Here is a 21,393-nt window from a genome sequence, read left to right as displayed (position 1 = left end):
CTCGGTTATTCAGCAGGAGTGCAACAACAACGAGCAGCACTGTGCAGAGCGCTGGTTCCACGGGAAGCTGGGCGGAGGCCGTGATGGTCGGCAGGTGGCTGAGAAGCTCCTGCAGGAGTACTGCGAGGGCGGAGCCAAAGACGGCACCTTCCTGGTCAGGGAGAGCGAGACGTTTGTTGGAGACTACACCCTCTCGTTCTGGTTGGTAACACCACGGGAGAGATCCTTATTTATGGAATCAGGACAGTGCACATTTATCGACATGTCAGCAGAAACCACTAATGTACACATGCCTGAGTTAGCTTGATAGCTAAACTTCATCTGTGGTCCTAAAGCACGTGCTCACAAAACATTTAACAAATTGTTAACACTTTAAATGTAGGTCACAATATTCACCATTAACTTGATGTTTGTTAGCATGCTAACTAGTAACATACTGTCTGCTTATTAGTCATTATTAAGTGCAATTCCATGCAATGGAGAGTCACCAATTAACTTAATGTCTTTGGACTGTGGGAGTGACCCACGCATGCACCGGGAGAACATGCAAACTCCACACAGGCACCTTTCCAGCGAGGATTCTCACTGTGTGGCAACAGCGCTAACCACTGCACCACTGCAGAACCATGGCCATACTGATGTTAATAAATCATGTTCAACAACTTCCTAACTTACTATCAATAAGCAGGAATTATGAGGGTAAACTCTTAATTAATGACCTGTTAGGTATAGACTATGGTCATGTAGAATAAGGTTCCCATAAGCATTTAATAATGACTAAGAAGCAGACAGCATGCTACTAGTTAGCATGCTAATAAGCAGCCAGTTAATGAATATTGTGACCTAATTTTTAGTGTTACCAACACATTTTATGTGTAATGGGACACCTCACAGGACAGCAAACAGACGAACTCGCCAACAGGTTACATACAAAAGGTTTTACCTAACAAATAATATAATAATAACCTTTATATAAAGAGCACTTTTCAAAGTCATAGTTACAAAGTGCTTTACAAGGATGCCCTTAATAAAACAAAAATGAAGAAATAAACATTTGAAGGCATAAGATTAATTGGAAAGAAATGTAAAAGATGAAATTATTTCAAGGAGTTTTAAAACGTACAAGTCAAAATGAAAATGATCGTAAAATCAGGAAAGGGTCGCTGGTAAAAGTGTGTCTTAAGAAGAGATTTAAACCAGATGACTGACTCAGCTGACCCGATATCCTTGGGGTAAATCGTTCCACAGTTTAGGAGCCCTCATAGAAAATGCCCTGTCCCTCTTAGTTTGGGAGAAAGGCCATGGAGAGCTTTAAAAGTAATCAGTAAAATCTTCAAATCGATTCTTAAACATGCAGAGACGCTGAAACAGGTGTGATGTGGTCGTGCCTTCTGGTCCTGGTTATAAAAAAAGCCTGGCAGCTGAGTTCTCTACCATCTGGAATCGATCTGCAGATTAATGGATCAGGGAGGTCAAGAGGCTGTTAAAGTAATCGAAGCGTGGTAAAAGCACGTCAAATTGTCTCTGTGTTTTTAAAAGTTAAACGTTAAAACAGATCAAAAGTCACAGACCCGCTTCTAATTAGCTGGTAAAAAAAAGCAGGAGGAGCTCCCAGGAACAGGCATCAGAGGGGGAGAGGAGTTCAGTGTTTAACCACATGAGGTTAAAGCACGAGGAGAAACCAGCAGAGACAGACAACAGCCAGTCACAATCACATCTTTGCTAACCCTGTTAGCACACGTTGTTGTGATGATATCAGAGAAGAGAAGATTAGCCTTATGACCAGATAACCCCTAACCCTAGCCCTAACCTAAGCTAATAATAAAATGACTGGAGATCTGATCCCATTAAGTTTTGTAGAAGGAGACGGCTAACAACAGCTACGACTGATGCATCAGAATTGTGCAGAACAGGAAAGTGTCTCTGACAACAGACTTGTAGACAGCTCTGACGAAGCAGTCAGATGTTAGCGTCACTTGTGATTTCATTCAGAACTGAAATTTAAAGCCCGCTGTCCTACAGACACAGCGTACCACAGGGAGGTCTGTATCCGACTTTTTCCAAAAGGTAACACAAGTACTCAAGCATTAAGATGACCCCATCCCTAATCTGGAAGCTTTTGATAAGATACTTTTTCTAAATCACTAACTCACTCCTGTTTCTCCTCCTCCTCCTCGTCCTCCAGGCGCTCCGGTCGAGTCCAGCACTGCAGGATCCACTCACGCCAGGAGTCTGGCTCCACCCGCTTCTACCTGACAGACAACCTGGTGTTTGAAAGCCTCTACCGCCTCATCTGCCACTACAGAGACACGCCTCTGCGCTGCAACGAGTTTGAGATGAGGCTGGTCAGCCCTGTGCCTCAGCCCAACGCACACGAGAGCAGAGAGTGAGTGATCCCTGACCACGGAAATGAATGGTGTGAAAGAGAATGGCTAAAAAAACAACAATTTAATGTCAAATGTGATAAATTCCAGGTGGTTCCACTCCAGTCTGTCCCGGGTTCAGGCTGAACACATGCTGATGCGTGTTCCCAGAGACGGAGCTTTCCTGGTGCGAAAACGCAGCGAACACAACTCCTACGCCATCTCCTTCAGGTAAAACAAAAACCATCTTCATACACAAAGGGACAAGCCCAACAACTACATCTACCACCCCCTCAGTTCTCTGGGGCTAATTCTTCCTCCCCCTTTGACTTTGTGCAGGGCGGAGGGTAAAATCAAACACTGTCGGATTCAGCTGGAGGGCCGTCTCTTCATGCTGGGAAGTTCAGCGGAGTTTGAGAGTCTGGTCGACCTCGTGAACTACTATGAGAAACACCCGCTGTACCGCAAGATGAGGCTCCGCTACCCCATCAACGAGGACACGCTGGACCGGATGGGCACTGCGGTAAGAAGTTATAAAGAGCATCAAATGTTTTGAGTTCACCTGAGTCGGCTCAGATTCATCTGATGATCCAGTCATTGGTTGCAGACTCAATTTCTGCTCCTTCTTTTGGTTCAAGGTTCAACTATTATTGATGTTTTTTTGATTAACCGTCTGGCCCATAGAATATAAAAACTGTCTATCCTGATGCTCCAATGGCAAAGGAAACTTCTCCTCAGGCATCTGTTTAATTTACTACACTCTTAAGTCATTAAGGACAAACATTTCCATTTCCAAAAACTGCTATAAAAATAGAACAGATTTTTTTTTCTACTTTTTTCTGCATACATCTCTTAAACAACTTCAGCCCTGCTCAAAACTATCAAATATTGAACAATTGTCAGGATTTTAAACCTTTAAATGCCAGAATCATGTAATCAAACTGGCATTTAAAGGGTTACATTCCTGATAATTATTCAATATTTGATAAAAATGTTCACAGTGTTCTATTGATTTATTAAAAGGTTAACCCATACCAAAATTTTTCAAGAGAGAGACTTTATTACAAAAACGATGGCCAGTTAAAGAGGAAACATTTGCCCAAATGGATAAAATGTCCATAATGATGCATGTAGGTCATCATCAATTTTTAAACTTGATGTTGATACATTTGAGGGAATTTATTTATCAGTAAAATAAACAGTCGGTCTATTCATGCAGCAGGTAGAGAATTATTTTTAAAAGTTATTACTAACCACACTTTTGGTTTTGTTTAAGACTGTTGTATCACCTAAAGAGTCACCCATCTTCATAAAGTATCTCACATTTACATGCTTAACGTAAAACTCAGGAGTTAACTCACACAAATAAACACAGCAGTCAGTAATGTGATGATCTGTTGTCAGGAGCTCGACTATGGGGCGCTGTACGAGGTCCGCACGCCTCATTTCTATGTGGAGGCAAATAAGATGCCATCAGCACGGGTGAGTGAGTCTACACTTTTTTAGGTTATCATTCTCAAAATATTCAGTAATGATTTCCATATCCAATTACAAATTTTAGAGCTAATATGGATAGAGGCACGTCTCCAGTGACTTTGGCTCTTCTCAGTGGTTGTATCTAAAAACATCATTGCAATAACAAAAAGTCTGATAGTTTTCCTTGCCACTCTGTGTTTCAGTGTACGGTCAAAGCTCTGTATGACTATCGAGCTCAGAGGGAAGACGAGCTCTGTTTCCCCAAACAGGCGCTCATCCTCAACGTGGACAAGCAGGAGGGCGGCTGGTGAGTCGATCTCAGAGTGCACATGACTTTCTATGTGTCTATGTATGTAGTTTACATTGTAATAAAGCAACAGTACATCCAATGAACCAAGAATTTACAGTAAAAGAATCAATCAATCCATCAATCAATTTTTATTTGTATAGCGTCAACTCATAACAAGTGTTATCTCGAGACACTTTACAAAAAGCAGGTAAAAGACCTTACTCTTTGTCTTTTAACATTACAAAAGAGCAGGTAAAAAGATCATACTCATTGTTATGTTACAAAAAGCAGGTAAAAGACCTTACTTATTGCTATATTACAAAGACCCAGCCTATCCACCATGAGCACTTCAGCAAAGCAGCAAAAGTTACAGTGGTAAGAAAAAACTGCCTTATTAAAAGGCAGAAATCTTCAAAACAGCCTTCACAGGCCTAGACTGCGCCGGGCTTGGAAAGGGATAGGGGGAGAGATGGGGGAGCTCCCAGGAAAATAGGTGGTTAGTGACTGAGATTTACAGATAGATACATGCAGTAATATGATGTACTGTATATGCACAGTGAGAGAGAGAGAGAGAGAGAGAGAGAGAGAGAGGACAGAGAGAGAGAGAGAGAGAGAGAGGCTCAAGGTGCCAGTTCCCCCGGTAGTCTAAGCCTATAGCAGCATAACTAGGAGCTGGTCTACACCAGCTATAAGCTACCACCTAACTATAAGATTTTTAAAAAAGGAAAGTTTTAAGTCTATTCTTAAAAATACAGACTGTGTCTGAATAAACATACAGTGGAGTCATTGGCTTTGTGTTACAAAACCGTCATGTAATTAATAAATATATAAAAATGAGTGGCCCTAAGACGCTGCCTTGAGGGACACCATACTTGAACAACTAGCATTATGTGAGATATAAATTGGTGTGTTGCCTTTAGGTGGAGAGGAGATTATGGCGGAAAGAAGCAGCTGTGGTTTCCTGCAAACTACGTGGAGGAGGTTCCCAGTTCTCCCACCAAAGAACTGGACGAAGTAGTGAGTTCTTCTGATTCATGTTTGGAGCACAATGTCCAACAGTCAACTTGCTTTTCCAATCTTAGTTAATCTTTTTTGTCTTTTTTTTCCATCATGCTGGCGTGTCAGTCCACAGAGAATAGTCCTCTTGGGACATTTCTAAAGGGCTTCATCGATGTGCCCACCTGTCATGTAGGTAAGTCCCATAAACAAACTGGTTCCTGCGCCAATCAGAGGTGATGAGTCACACGTAGTTGTATCAGATTTTATTACCAAATTATTATGTTTTTAACCTTGTTCAGCATGGAAATCTGGAGCCTGAGGATTTAAGGTTCAATATTATTTTACTATATATTTACTGTACATATTATCGAAAAGCTGCTGATATAGAAATACAGAAGCTGAAGGATAACCATAGCATAGAGGAACTCATGTATAAAACAATCAGAAATAGAGGGGTTTATAGGCATGATCAAATACACAGACATGTTTTTTGGGAGCTCTGAGACTTATTTGTACTTGTTGAAAAGGAGGAGAATATATGACCTTTAATGCTCTCTCACATAAACCTTTGGGTTGCTTTTCATCTCCTTCTTCCTCTATCTTCATCATCCAGTGGTGCACAAAGATGGGAAGAATTCACGGCCCTACGTGTTCACGATTCACTCCCAGCAGCCGTCCTCTCACCCGGTCCAGACGCTGGACGTGGCGGCCGACAGTCAGGAGGACTTAACCATGTGGGTTAGCAAGATCAGAGAGGCGACACAGAACGCTGATGCTCGGGTCAGTACAAGAAACCTCATGAAAACTGAATATAGTGAGATCATTTGCCTGATGACATCACCACAGAATAGCCAGTGGTTTGAAATGTGAAATTCTGCTGTTGTGACATTCCTTATTCTAACAGTATTTTTGTCTTTTCTTCATGCCAACAGATGCAGGAGGAGAAGCAAATGGAGAGGAGGAAGAAGATCGCGGTGGAGCTGTCTGAGCTGGTGGTCTACTGCAGACCAGTCCCCTTCAATGAAGACAGTAATGATTCAAAAGCTCTCTTCTTCGCTTCCTGAGTAAATCAATGAGTGTAATATTTTGATTTTTCTGCTGTTCCAGAGATCGGGACAGAGAGGGCGTGTTATCGGGACATGTCCTCTTTCCCAGAGACAAAGGCGGAGAAGTTTGCGACGCGCAGCAGAGGGAAACGCTTCCTGCAGTACAACCGGCGGCAGCTCTCCAGAGTTTATCCCCGAGGACAGAGACTGGACTCGTCCAACTACGACCCGCTGCCCATGTGGCTGTGTGGCTCCCAGCTGGTCGCACTCAACTTCCAGACCCCTGGTCAGTGTTGGCGTCGGGAAAGTACCTGCAGTTGAAGCGCTGATAAAGATCCAAATTAATCAAAGTGAAAGAATGAAAAAAAACTGTGCGACTGTGTGTGGTGTCCAGATAAACCCATGCAGCTGAACCAGGCCTTGTTCATGCTCGGAGGCAGCAGCGGCTATGTTCCCCAGCCTGACCTCATGAGGGACGACGCCTTTGACCCGTTCGACAAGGACACCTTACACGTGGAGCCGATCACCATCCAGTTACAGGTCAGGATAATCACACCGAGAACAAAAAAAAGAAACAGCCCTCAGAGAGTCGTATTAAATTCAGACTTTCTCTCTAAGGTGCTGGGAGCTCGACATCTGCCTAAAAATGGACGCAGCATCGTCTGTCCCTTCGTGGAGGTGGAGATCTGTGGAGCTGACAACGACAGCTGCAAGTGTAAGACAGACGTTGTAGGTAAGAAGGCAAAGCAGTGAAACAGAAACTCCTTGATTCACATCCATCCTGTCTGTGCACTAACTGTCTCTCTCCCTCCTCTTCCTCTCAGCTGATAACGGTCTGAATCCTGTGTGGGTGCAGAGGCAGTTTGTGTTCGACATCCACAACCCCACCTTCTCCTTCCTGCGCTTCACCGTCTACGAGGAGGACATGTTCAGTGATCCAAACTTCTTAGCACAGGCCACCTACCCGGTCCGCCTGCTGCGAACAGGTGAATATGGAATTACAGAATCAGTCGATAAAGGCTTAATGTGTGTAGCACTATTCGGATGTCTCAATTTTTCTGTGAGTGATAGCTAGACATGTGAGAAAGCTCTGTTTACATTCATTTAGAAAACCGTTCTCATAAGGCAGCAGTGCTCTATTAATTGTGTAAACATGTCCGAGACCCTTCTGGCCACACCGGTTCTGCTGTCCATGGGGTAAACCATTAAACTAAGTGACCTCACTTAAAGAGTAACAAATTACAAGATATACTGTATGACCAAAAATATGGATTCAGGAAAACCAGGACTACTTCAACTGCAATTTGTAGAAGAGATCCCAAAGCAACAAAAAGAATATGCTGTGGGAGTTCTTGTTGAGCTACAATAAAACCTTTGACACAATAGACCCTGAACTGTTGATAATAAAACATAAGACATAAGAGTAAGAGCACTCACTGGGATTATCAGTTACTACAACAATAGGTATCAACATGTTCAGATCATTCAAAACTGCTGAAGGTCAAATGTGGGGTTCCCCTAGGTACAGTGTTGGGCCCATGCTTTTTATATTGTACATCAACAAGTCTATACATCCAGCCAATTTCTCATAACTGTGCTGATGACTCATGTTTCTTGTAGCTAATGAGGTTTTGACACGTAAATAATACATTTTGGATCACACATTCTGAAACTACAGATTAAAAGCTTTCAAAAGAGTTATTATTTTTGATGTCTTGTGTGAAGCTTTTTGAATCACCTTGTTGCTGATATGTGCTTTATGAATGAACTTGCCTTCCTTTCTAAATGCATGCAGCTTTTTTTATTTCGTATGTTCTGTTTGTTGATGTTTTTATGTTTTTTGTCTTGTTGCCAGGCTATCGGAGCATCCCTCTGAAAAACAGCTACAGTGAAGAGCTGGAGTTAGCCTCACTCCTGGTCCATATCGAGATTGTGAATGCAAAGGTGTCCTTCTCTCTTTCTCTTACATACAGCCGAGTATCATGGATCCGATCAATCCCTTTTCATTATTGTGATATTACTGTATTATTTAGTTAATACAATATTGTATAGTAATGGTGGCTTTAAGAGTTTTTGCACATCACTGTAACTCTTTTTGTTTTAATTGACAAACTCTTGCCTGGCTGTTGTGTGACCCTCACTCTGGCTGCAGGAGGAGGACGATGAGAATCTGTACATGTCCATCCAGCGGCTGCGGGATCGGACCAGCGAGCTGTCGAACCAGGTGTCCCTCCTGGAGAGGTCAGGCTCAGGAGATCTGAGCTACCAGCAGAGTCTGGAGGAGCTCAGAGCGGCTCAGGATCAGCTGAGTGAGCTGGTGGAGGCTCGAAACCGCAGGTGACAGACTTTACAGCACACACACTCAGGAAATTAATAAAATACCAAATAACCTAAAGTTTTAAATATAAAATATAAAATACATTTTAAAAAACACATTCACTCAATCCTTCACACACTAACATATTTTTACTTTTTTCCAGGTTGGTGGAGAAGAAGAGGAGGGAGAAGCTGAGGCAGCAGGTGGCAGCAAAGCGCAGCTAATCCTCACGTCCACAAGAGGGCGCTAAACTGCAACACAAATGGTGCCTGGAGCTGTGCAGCACAACAGCCTGTGAACATGTCAGGCTCCCTACAGCAGCGAGGTGCCATCCATTTATAACTGGAAGAAAAAGCATGTGCTAAAAATGTGAGATTCAAAGGCATTGGAGAAACAGTAGAGCAAAAAAAAAAATCATCTCATGGACTTAAAATAAAACCTCGCAAAACTAAGCTATAAAACAATCATAAACTGAAGGCTGAAACACATGAAGAGTAAACCGGAGACGAGCTTCACTAACACAATTGCAGACAGGAGAGTTAAAAGTTGTAAAAAAGGATTAGCAGCTTTTCTTTCTGTTGTGTGATTAAACGTGTCTGATTTTACAATCTCAGTCCTACAAACAAAAAGTTATTTGTGATTATTGATTAAATAAATGAACCCCTCTCTGTAGTCTGCTAGTTAGCATAGGTGTGTTGGCGGTTAACCATAACCACAACAAAAAATCAAAGTATAAAGATATCTGAATCTGGTATTATCAGATAGACGATGACATCTGTCCACAACTTTTTGTCTCCTGATTTTAGTAAGATATTTACTAGAGTCAGACCGATATGGGATTTTTACGGGCCGATACCGATATTGATATTTATATATATCAGCCGATATCTTTCTTAGATTTATGTTCGATCCGTAGAGATAGATAGAAATAGATGTACTCATTTAATTACGTTAATCCCTCAAATGCAGTTATCAAACACTTTTGGAAAAGATTTATAATAAAGACAAGACGCTCACTCAACTGGAAAGTAACTTAGCATGTACGTGCATCACCAATTGACACTCTGGAGAGTGATGATGATTGTTGTAATCCATGTAGCGCCCTCTGCTGGTGACAGCCAGAAAGAGAACTGCTAGTGTGATACAATGATACTTAAATGTCACCCGAAGTCACTGGATATGCTAATATCAGCCGATGTTATCGGCTTGCTTCTTGATACCGTTGGGAACGCCAACGTCTTAAGCAAAGACGTTAAAGTATGATATTCAAAAACTGATCTGAAAACAACAGATGTGTTTTGAAATTACGTTTGAAGCTCATCAGGTTCACTCTTCCTGTGTTTTGGTTTTTAGTTTTAAAAAGGATATAAGGGAGAGGAAAACTCAGGTTAAACTCGTGGAGGAATTAAAATCTTTTGAAAAAGGGAGCAGCGGGCACATGTAGCAAAAATACAAATCATGTGTGTGCCTTTGATGATGTCTTTGTGGAGTATAATTACTCCAATGATTAGAGACTGCTTTCTCTACAACTGGAACTGTGGACCTTAAAGGGAGAACTACTCACAAACTACAGGAGGAGGAAGTCACTCGTTTAGCTCGGACCACTACTCATGAAATGGGTTTGAAATGGATCCTAAAAAAACTGATGTCTGTTTTTCCTAATTAATCAAGACAAAGACTTTTGGGGAGCTGAACTTCATGTCATGGGCTCCTCTTCTTTCTGGGAGAGCACAAACTGGATGAACTGCATCTAACGTTTCCTTAGCAAACTGCACAGAGAAATCGATTAATACTTCAGAAAAAGGGCTCTAAATATTTCTGTACTACCTTCAAAAGAGACACAAAGGGATCGAGCAGGGGAGAGGGGAAGAAGAACAACACATTCCTCTCAGGGCTCAGGTGTGTTTGTCACACTCGAAGAACATGTGTGCTGCGTTTCATTAGGAGTTCTTCTTCACCTCATTCTCTTCCTCTTAGCCTTTGGTGTGAGGTAACAGTCAAGGTTACACAGACGACACTTAGAGAGGACAGGAGGGTCACTGATACGGCACACACTTACCTTTGTCAGCCTTCAGCCCAAACTGCTGCTTTTTTCAAATCATCTGAAATAACTGCAGCCCACCTGGAAGGCCTCCTCTGCAGATATTTACATAAATGTTTATTTTTTAATGAATTGATTATATTTGAGATGAATTTGACATGTTTGCACATTCTTTGTGGGTGTAAAATTAGTTTTAAAAAAAAAAACAAGAGGAATCTATCTGCTTACGGAGAATGAACCTAAAGAGATGTGAACATGTGACAGGTCTGTCTGCTCTCCTGACTGCAAAGCACAGTGAAAACAAACAAAGATTCAAAGTTTCCTCTAAACCAAAACCTCAACGTAGGCAGAAGTTAACAACGCTGGTCTTCCTGTGATGACGTCATCTGTTGGGACATTGTAAGCCTGATAATGGTCTTTAAGGTGTGCACAGTAAGACATCTAAGAGCTCTGCTGAAGCATACATTCCTGCATTATTATCCCTTGGCAAACCATGGGTGTATGTTATTGCGCCAAAGGATTATCAGCAAAGCTTTTTAGGTAACATTGACATCAGGAGACCCTTTTGTTATTGACTTATTGCCCTTTGATAATGATTTCACACTTGCAGAAATCTCCTGATATTTCCAGGAGGAGCTGTATGTGTGAACGCAAACAGCCGAATTATTCACTCAGACTTTATGCTGAGTTTCTCCTGCAGCAAGTCCGGATAAGCTGACGCGAGAACGCAGCAGGATATTATCAGGAGAATTCAGCTCAAGCCAATAGGAGGGGGGAGTGACGTTTTTGTATCCTGTGACTGCTGCACGGTGCAAAGACTGTCTGCATGCGACCGCTACCATTATGTTTTCTGTTTGTCAGAATGCTCTTCTCTGCTCCTTTGAGAGTGGATCTCCTCAAGTTCACTTCAGTGTTTCAGACAAATCCAAACGCGCTTTTTATCATATCAGTACCGAAGGAAAGACAACGAGAGAAGGTTGAACGAGTAATGAAACGCAGCCGCACACTACATACAAGGGCTATCACTGAGCACTAGTAAAATACTATTTTTTTACACTCCCGCTCGGAGCTCTCAGCCTCTCATCTGAACCCAACAACCCGGATCAGAGCCCATCATCTGGAGCTAATAAACAGATTTGGGCTGAGCTGGTTTAGCAGCATCGATCCGACCCCAATGCATGTCTTTGTGTCTGATAAAACCCTGTGGCTACTTCACCGTCCTATCAATGCTCCTCTCTGAGTTCTCATTGTATATAACTTTTTATTTATCTAACATGGTCCATAGCTGAAAACAAATCACAAGAGGTATGATTCTGGACTCTGTTTGAAGAGAGAAATGTATTTTGTGTTCCTTCAAAAGTCCCCAGAGACACAGACCTCTCTCTCCCTACGCTACAGCAGGGACGTCTTTCTATGCAACGTTTTGGCTTAAAGCCATTGTTTGTGTGTTATTAGAAATTTGACTCATGTTTTTATTTCTTTCTGTATCTATGCTTACTGTCCAGTATTATTATTCTGCATTACAAATACTGCTCAAGTTTACATTGAATAAAAGCTCTTTCATCTTTTTCTGCCTGTGATGTTGATTTGAATCCTGTGAATAAAAAGCTTTAAAAGGAGCAATATGTAACTCTGACACCTAGTGTTTAAAATGGGTACTGCAGTCCAAATTCGAAACATTGTGGAGGTCAACCCCTGCATAAATCAGTGTCCCAGATGGGCCACCCCAGTTAACTAAGTCTGAAAAAGCCCCTGCAGTGAAATGAGACTTTATTAAACAAATTGTCAAATATTAAACTCCGGGGTCACCCACAGATGTAAGTGTTTGCTCCTCTTTACTTTTTAAAATGAAAATTAAATGCAAGACTTTTTTTGATATTGGTGGTGTTTTATTATGTAGAGTAAGTCTATTCCTTTTTTTCTAATGTCTCTTCACAGCACATTTTCTGTTTAATTCTTGTAGTCACTTTGTCTGCATCTCCCCCCTGCTGTCGCACTTCCCACCTGCAGACTTCTGAACTCATCATTCAGGTTTTATAACAACATGAAGCTGTGTGTAGGCGTATGTGTGTGTGTGTGTGTGTGTGTGTGTGTGTGTGTGTGTTGATCCTGTCAGTCAGAGCTCATCAGGTCAGACAGGAGAGCGGCTGAGACTTCTATGCAGCAGGTGAACCCTAGGGTGCTCGGGATCAGGGAGCCCTCAAAGCTTCAGAGTCTGGCTGCGTGCGTCACACAGGAGATCAGACAGGTGAGTCACAGGTGCAGACAAATACACCTGGACTAATCCGAGCAGTATTTCAATTATAGCTTACTTCGATTGCTATGTAAGGAAGAAAACTGAGGAACATGTGGCAGATTTTGTTTTCTTTGGTGTCATTAAAACAAGCAGCGTGTGATCTTCAAGGGCAAAAGTGTGTCTCAGAAGTTTTCAGAGATCTCTGTTAACAAATAATGAGCAGGAGGACAGATTCAGCTGTGCAGGGACATATCTGCAGCAATTATATAAATGTGTTTATTAGTGAGTGCGGCCTTAATTTAACTGCCGCACATGGCTCTACTGTGAGGTGTATTCATTTGTAACTGAAATCAATCCAGAAGCTCCTTCATGATTATGTCGAGAGGTGACTTCTGCCCTACAAAGGCAAAAGGCAGTAACTTCAATTTTTGTCATTTTTGGAACATTACAGATGTGCTTTATTATGTGGACAGATATCTTGTGTCAATTGTGGGGTTTTTTTTTTTTAGAAAATAGTAGGTTGTATTTGCCTTAACTTCCAAAAGCCCTCGAGAAACCGAGGCAGAGTCCAGTAACTTCACTCAAAAGGGTCTTTGCATTTGTACTGCAGCATTCCGGAATGCTCAAACTGAGTTCAGCCTTTGTTTTGCTGCGGATCAAAGTGAAGTTACTGTTTTACTGCAGTGGAGATAAGGTGTTATTTTAATGTCTGTCATCAAGCACTTCTGACACACATAGTAGCTTGACTAAAGTGTAGCAAAGAAATAGTGTTGGTTGTGTTATTTTAACCATGCAACCAAGTGAAATACAGTATCAAATGGAAGTTACTGCCTTTTTCCTTGGCATGACCCCGTTATTATTGTACAGGCAATGCAAAGGCAGAGTACCTTAACTTCCAAATTAGGGTCAAAGGTCATGTTTGAGCTAAAAAATTTTAGGAACATTAATAACCTCATTAAAAAGACAAAGAATTGCCACATTTCCAATATTCTGCCTGCAACTCATTTGGCTGGACAACAAAAAGACTTTAAAGTAATTTTTCTCAGTTCTATGAGTTAAGGTCTTTTGCCTTTGTAGGGCAGATTAGATTAATGGTATCCTCAATGCTGAGAAATACAGGCAGATACTTACCCATCATGCAATACCATCAGGGAGGCGTATAATTGGCCCCAAATTTATTCTGCAGCAGGACAACGACCCCAAACATACAGCCAAGGTCATTAAGAACTATCTTCAGCGTAAAGAAGAACAAGAAGTCCTGGAAGTGATGGCAGGCCCCCACAGAGCCCTGATCTCAACATCATCGAGTGTGTCTGGGATTACATGAAGAGACAGAAGGATTTGAGGAAGCTTACATCCACAGAAGGTCTGTGGTTAGTTCTCCAAGATGTTTGGAACAACCTACCAGCCGAGTTCCTTCAAAAACTGTGTGCAAGTGTACCTAGAAGAATTGATGCTGTCTTGAAGGCAAAGGGTGGTCACACCAAATATTGATTTGATTTATATTTCTCTTCTGTTCATTGACTGCATTTTGTTAATTGATGAAAATAAACTATTAACACTTCCATTTTTGAAAGCATTCTTAGTTTACAGCATTTTTTCATACCTGCCTAAAACTTTTGCACAGTACTGTACATTTACATTATTAACAGTTGGTTCCCATCCTGACGTTTGGGCGACCTAAACATCTCAGGGGGGCGCCAAACATCTCAGGGGGGCGCGAGGCTTTGTCTGCTCTAAAGTTGTAATTGTCAGATTTGGACATATTGACTTAAATAATGACCCATTCAGATAGTTCATACAAAGGTCTGCAGATTTAACTGTGTAATAAAATACATGTTTCCTCACCTAAAAACATCAGGCTGCTTCATCACACACACTTCTTCTTCAGGTTTTAAGGGTTAGGGCAAAGGACAAAGGTTGGGAACCAGTTCTTTAAAAGGTGTTTTGATATAATTTTTTAGATGTTGGGCGTGAAGGCAGATGTTCTCTACTGTCAGAGGTTACTGGAAGAAGAAGGTGTGTGTTTGGGAGCGGGCTGTGAGAATGGACGAGAGGATCAGAACTATCACATCAGGTAAGGAAGGGGGGGGGGAAGCTGCGTTAGGAGATAGTGTTAGGTCTGAGCATGCGCTGTGCTATTGAATATAGTCCCCATGTTTTTGACGAGTGTGTTAGTTGTGAGTGTCCCTTGAGGGAACACAGGTGGTACAGTATGAGTTCACCCTGAAGGATTTCTGAAGGTTTCAACCTACTGATTTCAACATCTGAAGAAGAACAGTTAGATGCTTTAAGCACATGTGTATCCGCACATCTACTGTACATTAATCCTGTTTCCTCCTCGCAGGCTCTGTGTTTTGGCTCCTCCTGACACCCTGGACCAGGTCTTGGCACGCCTCCGTTCTTTCCACCTGCACCTGCTGAGCAGATTTCCCTGACAGAAATGTCAAGGGCACAGACTCCTGGGAAAAATACCAGACCATACTTTAACTCTGACACCGTCTAAAAGTATTTAAAATCACATCTAATCACTTATTAGACATCACAAGAGGCGATTTTCAACTTTAGGTATTCTTCTGACTGTTCAAAAATAAAGCAATTATTCCTGATGTGTGGTCGTGTTTCTCCAGTGTCATAAACCTCAACGTCAAGAAATGAATGTCAGTAGTCTGATATATCTATCAAAGCAGTTAAAATGAAAACAAAGTGATGCACACACTCATATAGTACAGAACGTTCATTATCAAACTGAGGTACGAGGACCACTGGTGGTACACAGGATCCCTCTTGTGGTACTCCTGGGGTCTCTGACTTTTTTGACAATCGAAGCTGTGATTGCAAGCGGGGGAAGCGAATATGACGGTTTACATTCATGCGGCTCCAAACGGGGAAATATTGAAAAAAGTGCGGCGGATGCATTGAGCAGCACAGCAGGAACTGAAGTCTGAAAACTGTGAATCCAGCATAAGTGCGAGAGGCGACGTTAGCAGAAAGCACAACGCAGAACAGTACAGAAATACGACTCGAGTCACATCCAGTTTGGATTGTTTTTGGAGTGGCACAGAGGATGAGCCCAGGCCGCAGTGTGTGGTGTGCGGTCAATAATAAATAATATGCATATCAGGAATAAAATGGCTGCCTGTGTAAACTGTATATGTAATTAAATAGGCAGTAACGGTGGTACTTGGAGAGCCAAATGTTTTCGTTTTCTCTGTGAAAAGTTTGAGAACCTCTGGTATAGAAGATTGAAGTATGTATGAAGAGAGAGCAGTGTTGTTGTTCTTCTGAGTGTTTCCTGATTTGTCCGGGCTCTGGAGGTCGTGTGAGGACAAAGTGAAGCAGATGTAGAGTGAGAGCAGATTCTCAGGTCACACACTGGACTGTGTGTGTTTGTATCTGAATACTGCTCAGGAGTCTGAGATATAAAACCCACCAGACACACACTCAGACTGTGTACTCTGATCAAACATCATGAAAGTGGCTCTTGTCCTGCTGTTCGTTGCCTACGGTGAGTCTCATCTACCTGATTTATTCAAAAAAGGGAGGCCTCTCTGTCTCTGTTTGTCCGGAGTTAGTCTGTGTTCTTCTTAAACCTGCATCTCATGAAAGACAAAGTGTGTCAACTGTAAGCAGCTGTTCAGGATGTTTTAGACCTAAACTCAAAAATCAACCTACAGACAAGTAGTGTTGTAGTCAAGATCACTCAAAGTGCGACCAAGACATAACTGAGACCAGAGTGCTCTGAGATCGAGTCAAGTCCAAGACCAAGACCAAGGCAGGGCGAGACCGAGACCAGACCAAGACCATAAATATTTATAAATCAAGGCCAGGGAAAGCTGAGGTTGCCGCCAAGGTCGTAACAAATAATGTGTATTATCTCATCCTGAGAAAAATAAAGCTCAAAAATAAATCTCACCTCCATCTCCAACCCTAGCTTTTTCTTTCTAAAACAAGTGATCTTATGTCAGTGAATTGGTCTCTACAAATGAGTACGTGAATTTATTCAAACACAGAATGAGTGGTTTTGCTGTTTGAATAGAAAGTTTGAACCCGACACTTTATCACCTCTGTCATTAAACAAAAAAAGTGAGTGACAGATTATGAACAATGTAAATGTTATTGATTTATTTCAGTATTTCTGATTCTGATTGATGGCCCTGTAGACGTCTTTCAGTATCAGTCTTTGTAACCTGCAGTTCTTTGTGTGTCCCAGCTCACGGGTGCGGCACACCCACCTACGAGCCGTCTGTGAGCCGCGTTGTGAACGGCGAGGATGCTCGACCCTACAGCTGGCCCTGGCAGGTGAGTCAACAATCACCAGGGTTGAACTGAATTTATTTCAGATGATGGAGACGATGCAGTTTTAACATAGTAACAACATTTATAAATCTACACTCTGCCTGTCTGTCTGTCTGTCTGTCTGTCTTCCTGCCTGTCTGTCCATCTCAGATCTCTCTGCAGTATCTGAGCGGCTCCACCTACCGTCACACCTGTGGAGGAACTCTGCTCGCCCCCAACTGGGTCATGACTGCCGGCCACTGCATCGGGTTTGTCACAGATATTTTACTCTCATTCTGGTATGGTTTTATTCAAAGGTTTGATCTAAACTCTGTGTGTGTGTGTCTGTGTGTATTTCAGACCCCGTACTTATCGTGTGGTGCTGGGCGAGTTCGACCTCACCAGGGAGGAGAGCTACGAGCAGATCAGGAGTGTGGAGAAGATCGTGGTTCACCCCAAATGGAATGATAACTGCCTGTCCTGTGGGTAAGGAGTTTCAATCTTCAAAGATGTGCACTGGAAGGATATTTGGACGGTGGGCTTTCCCAAAGAAAGTTATTGAGTTTGTTATAAGATCTGTGGAATGCACCCAGCTGAGAGATCTTTGAATCTTAAGTTTAATGTATTCTTCAGTTAATGGAGGGCGTGCGGCTTCAGTTCCACCAGCCAGCTCCAATCTGCACTCGTTTTTGCTACAGTGCAATATGCCAGGGCTCGTTGCGGGGGTTATTTTGGCTTCACATTAGTAGAAGGAGGGACACACGTTGTTGTCAGTCAATGTTACCAAACCGTTTTATCTTTTCTGTGAAAGATAAAATGCCCCAGTGACACAACTGATGGCCCCCAACACATGGAAGCATTCTCTGTGAACCCAATACCAAAATGTTCTGAAACAAAACTGAGTTCTGCCTTTGCATGCAACGCTCCTCTAAGCTTTGGCATCATTTTCCATGTTACAGTAATGACATCGCGATGATCAAACTGTCCTCGCCTGTCGTTCTGAACGACAAGGTGCAGCCGTCCTGTGTGCCAGAGAGCGGAGAGGTCGCTCCTCACAACGACCCCTGCTACATCACCGGCTGGGGAAGACTCTACAGTGAGTGCTTTTAATGTGACAACACATTACAATTAAAAAAAAACACTAAAATGTGACTGTATAAATACATGATCAGTGCAGTGTAAGTATGTCAATCTCAGTTATATAGGAGATAGAAGGCTTACAGACAGGTGTATTAGGCAGACAGGTAAGTACAGGATTCTGATTCAGGGACACAGGCAGCATGCAACCAGGTGAAGGTCTCTTAAATATATAATTTTATGTAAACTAATTAGTCCCTTTCAGACATTGGTAGACATGACCCAGGTTTTTGATTTCTACCCTTCTTGCAGGTGGGGGTCCCATCGCCTCTAAGCTCCAGCAGGCTATCCTCCCCGTGGTGGGTCACAGCGTCTGCAGCAGCGGTGGCTGGTGGGGGAGCTACGTGAAACCCACCATGATCTGTGCTGGTGGAGACATCCGCTCAGGCTGCCACGTATGAACCAACTGTCCTGAACCTGATCAACACAACGTGATGAAAAACTGAATCACTGCATCAGTGCCTCTCCCTCTCCTGTGTGTCTCTGCAGGGGGATTCAGGAGGCCCTCTGAACTGCAGGGGGGGTGACGGCAGGTGGTACGTGCAGGGGGTGACCAGCTTCGTCTCCTCCATGGGATGCAACACCCTGCAGAAGCCCACTGTGTTCACTCGCACCTCCTCCTTCACCCAATGGATCAGTGACGTGAGTTTCTGTCAGAGAGAAAAAAAAACAAAAAACAAGTTACATGTCTGAGAAAGGTTGGAAACAACTAATTATGTTCCCTTCTTAACTCTAATCACATAATTAATCAGCAAGTCAACATTTACATGTCTACTTTTTATTTGCACAGGACTGTGTGCTGTGTGTTTGTGTGTATATTTATCTCCTGCAAACACGATTACTGGGAGTATCTCACTATCTCAAATGTTTTTCTTTCAGACTTTGATGCAGTACTGAAGACATATTTAATGCCAATAAAGTCATCTAATCAGCTGTAGATTGTCTCAGTCGTCTCTCAGTTACAGATTTATATTTTGCAAACAACACCGACCAAAACTGTTCTTCCGGTGGCGCCTCCACTGTTTGCAAATCTGTTTATATAAAAGTCTCTAAGCCCAATGACTTCTTACCTCACTAAACACTTTACTAGTGGTCTTAATGACTGACTTAGTCTCTTCCTTTATATCATGATTCAGAGACAATAGACCATAAACTCTGAGATGGTTGAAGGTGTAGCTACTTTGTGATTGAGACCCCCCCCCCTCCTGGCTCTTGGTGAGGTCTAAAAAAAAGTTCAAACTCTAGGCTTTAGACAGTAATCCAATAATCAACGTAGCAATATCTTTTGCACTATATAAAATTTGTGGAGGTCCGCTGTATCTTTTTTCCAGTGCTGTGTGACCACCAGAGGTCAGTGTTAGCTCCTGCAGTCGATGAGCAGACGTGACTGAAGGGACGGAGGAGGAGGAGGAGGAGGAGGTAACATTCATAGTGACCTATATATATCATAAAGATAAAGAGTGAGAGACGTATAATTAGTCAAATGTGGCTGCATGTGATGGTTTATTCTCCAGCACGCAGCTCGGCATGGACAGAAAGGCCGGGAAAACTGAACCAATTAAACTCATCCTCATCCTCCAGGTGTTGCATTACTGTAATATGGCAACACATCATGAGCACAAAGTGATACACAAACGCACACAAACACAGAGATACACACATGTGAAATATATCCCTTGATTGTGTGAAATAATTGAGTAAATAAAAGCAGCATTTGGAGCTGGTTTTCCCACGATACAGAGGTAATACCTTGTGATAACTCGTTACCACTTGAATACCAGCGTTTTTAACACGAGAGAGAAATAAATAACCCAAGATCTCGAGAAAACTATCTAAATTTACTAGTTATTTTGAACTGGTATAAAACTAAATGTATGGATTGCATAATAATTTGACTAAATTGTTAATGTTTTAAAAAGTATATGCAGGCCTATCTACAAACTGATAAACTTCTGAGCCCCAAAGGCATTTTAACCTCCTGATATGTCCCTTTTCTCTTTATCATAGTTTATTTACTGTGATGGTGCTTTGCTGTGTTTTCATTTGTTTCGCCAATACATTTAAATTCAGTTGAATGTGGAATCACACTTCGACCGCTAGGTGGCAACAGAGAGCTCAGAATCATTGAAGACCTCACTGTCCTGGTCTCACATCAGCTTGTTTCATATAGGCTAAGTTCAACTATTAATATATCGTCTTCGTTTCTGTTTCTGCATATACTTGTTCAGAGTAGTTTGATATTACTTACTCTCCTATAAATGTAAACATGATCTGTTTGGACTCATTTGGTAATGAATTGGAGCAGCGAGATTGCGTTAGGCCTACGTGCATGCCAATCAATTCATAGCCAGTAAGCCTGTGGATTCTTCAACGTAGATTTTTAATTATGGGAAACATGACCACCCTGGAGCTCTTTGTGTATCGCCGTTGTGCAAGATGAGTAAGCGATAATAGCCTAATGTACGCAACCCATGGTCCCTCACCCAAAACATTCCGTCCAATCACAGCGCTGCTAACCTGCATGGGGTAGTTTGCGCCCAGGACACTCTCTGCCCAGCTGAGAGGTGGTCTTTGTATGACAGAGCTGAACAAGGACTCCTGACTCTGCAGACAACAGGCGCTGCTGCAGCTGCTGAGACCGCAGAGTTTGCGTTCACAGAGAAGTGAGAGGCTGCGAGGAACCCAAAGACTTGCACGAAAACGAGAGGTTTTCTTTATTGACCTTCATTTCCCTGATGTTTTACTCTTTGTGAATTGTTCCCAGTTAATTTTTAAGAGCCAGATGACTCTACCTTTAACTCGAGATTCAGCCTGAGGTTGCAACTGGAGAGAACCAAACAGCCAAGAACTTTTGTTTGAGAAGAGTCTTGGCTCTGAAATGGGCAGCAGATTGATGTGGCTGTCCCTCGCGCTGTCAGTGGCGTACACAGCCGGTCAGGTCACGGGGACCGGGGCCACACAGGAGGACATCCCGGAGGGCGCTTCTACCCTGGCATTCGTCTTTGATGTGACCGGCTCCATGTACGACGACCTCGTGCAGGTCATCGAGGGCGCGTCCAAGATTCTGGAAACATCCTTGAACAGACCGAAGAAAACTTTGTATAACTTTGCTCTGGTCCCCTTCCATGACCCAGGTAATGCCATTTCAACATGACAGTTTCAGTTTGCTTTCGTAATTTTTTATTTTATTTTATTTTTTTAACTCTTGACA

General features: G+C 42.4%; 3 protein-coding genes and 1 long non-coding RNA gene across 7 annotated transcripts in view; all 4 read left to right on the top strand.

Moving 5' to 3' along the window:
- LOC132968389 (1-phosphatidylinositol 4,5-bisphosphate phosphodiesterase gamma-1-like) overlaps window positions 1-9,526 on the top strand; it is a 30,890-nt gene extending 21,364 nt beyond the window's left edge. The window contains exons 16-32 of one of the 4 annotated variants that reach the window (XM_061034204.1): window positions 17-201; window positions 2,186-2,386; window positions 2,475-2,594; window positions 2,703-2,886; window positions 3,768-3,845; window positions 4,043-4,146; window positions 5,049-5,145; window positions 5,254-5,320; window positions 5,741-5,907; window positions 6,060-6,156; window positions 6,235-6,459; window positions 6,568-6,713; window positions 6,792-6,906; window positions 6,998-7,159; window positions 8,029-8,117; window positions 8,326-8,510; window positions 8,654-9,526. In XM_061034204.1, the coding sequence (XP_060890187.1) occupies window positions 17-201; window positions 2,186-2,386; window positions 2,475-2,594; window positions 2,703-2,886; window positions 3,768-3,845; window positions 4,043-4,146; window positions 5,049-5,145; window positions 5,254-5,320; window positions 5,741-5,907; window positions 6,060-6,156; window positions 6,235-6,459; window positions 6,568-6,713; window positions 6,792-6,906; window positions 6,998-7,159; window positions 8,029-8,117; window positions 8,326-8,510; window positions 8,654-8,714 (2,283 nt within the window). In that variant the 3' untranslated portion in view covers window positions 8,715-9,526. Of the gene's footprint in view, window positions 1-13; window positions 202-2,185; window positions 2,387-2,474; window positions 2,595-2,702; window positions 2,887-3,767; window positions 3,846-4,042; window positions 4,147-5,048; window positions 5,149-5,247; window positions 5,321-5,740; window positions 5,908-6,059; window positions 6,157-6,234; window positions 6,460-6,567; window positions 6,714-6,791; window positions 6,907-6,997; window positions 7,160-8,028; window positions 8,118-8,325; window positions 8,511-8,653 lie in introns of all 4 variants that reach the window. The other 3 variants (XM_061034201.1, XM_061034203.1, XM_061034200.1) reach the window with 3 other exon arrangements.
- A 5,177-nt stretch (window positions 9,527-14,703) lies between these two features.
- On the top strand, window positions 14,704-15,376 carry LOC132972124 (uncharacterized). Its single transcript, XR_009672872.1, has 2 exons — window positions 14,704-14,844; window positions 15,115-15,376. It is a non-coding gene; the product is annotated as an uncharacterized LOC132972124 (long non-coding RNA).
- Window positions 15,377-16,124: 748 nt separating this feature from the next.
- LOC132968315 (proproteinase E-like) lies at window positions 16,125-19,117 on the top strand. Its single transcript, XM_061034195.1, has 8 exons — window positions 16,125-16,275; window positions 16,981-17,069; window positions 17,217-17,314; window positions 17,406-17,531; window positions 18,005-18,141; window positions 18,435-18,577; window positions 18,672-18,824; window positions 19,062-19,117. Exons 1-8 carry the CDS (start codon window positions 16,239-16,241, stop codon window positions 19,077-19,079), a joined length of 801 nt encoding a protein of 266 aa, XP_060890178.1. The 5' UTR covers window positions 16,125-16,238; the 3' UTR covers window positions 19,080-19,117.
- A 1,958-nt stretch (window positions 19,118-21,075) lies between these two features.
- LOC132971985 (hemicentin-1-like) overlaps window positions 21,076-21,393 on the top strand; it is a 35,375-nt gene continuing 35,057 nt past the window's right edge. The window contains exon 1 of the mRNA XM_061034815.1: window positions 21,076-21,316. Within this exon, the coding sequence (XP_060890798.1) occupies window positions 21,076-21,316 (241 nt within the window). The remainder of the gene's footprint in view (window positions 21,317-21,393) is intronic.

This window comes from Labrus mixtus, chromosome 3, assembly GCF_963584025.1.
Source record: "Labrus mixtus chromosome 3, fLabMix1.1, whole genome shotgun sequence".
NCBI classification, from domain to species: domain Eukaryota; kingdom Metazoa; phylum Chordata; class Actinopteri; order Labriformes; family Labridae; genus Labrus; species Labrus mixtus.
This window is presented reverse-complemented; position numbering and strand designations above follow the sequence as displayed.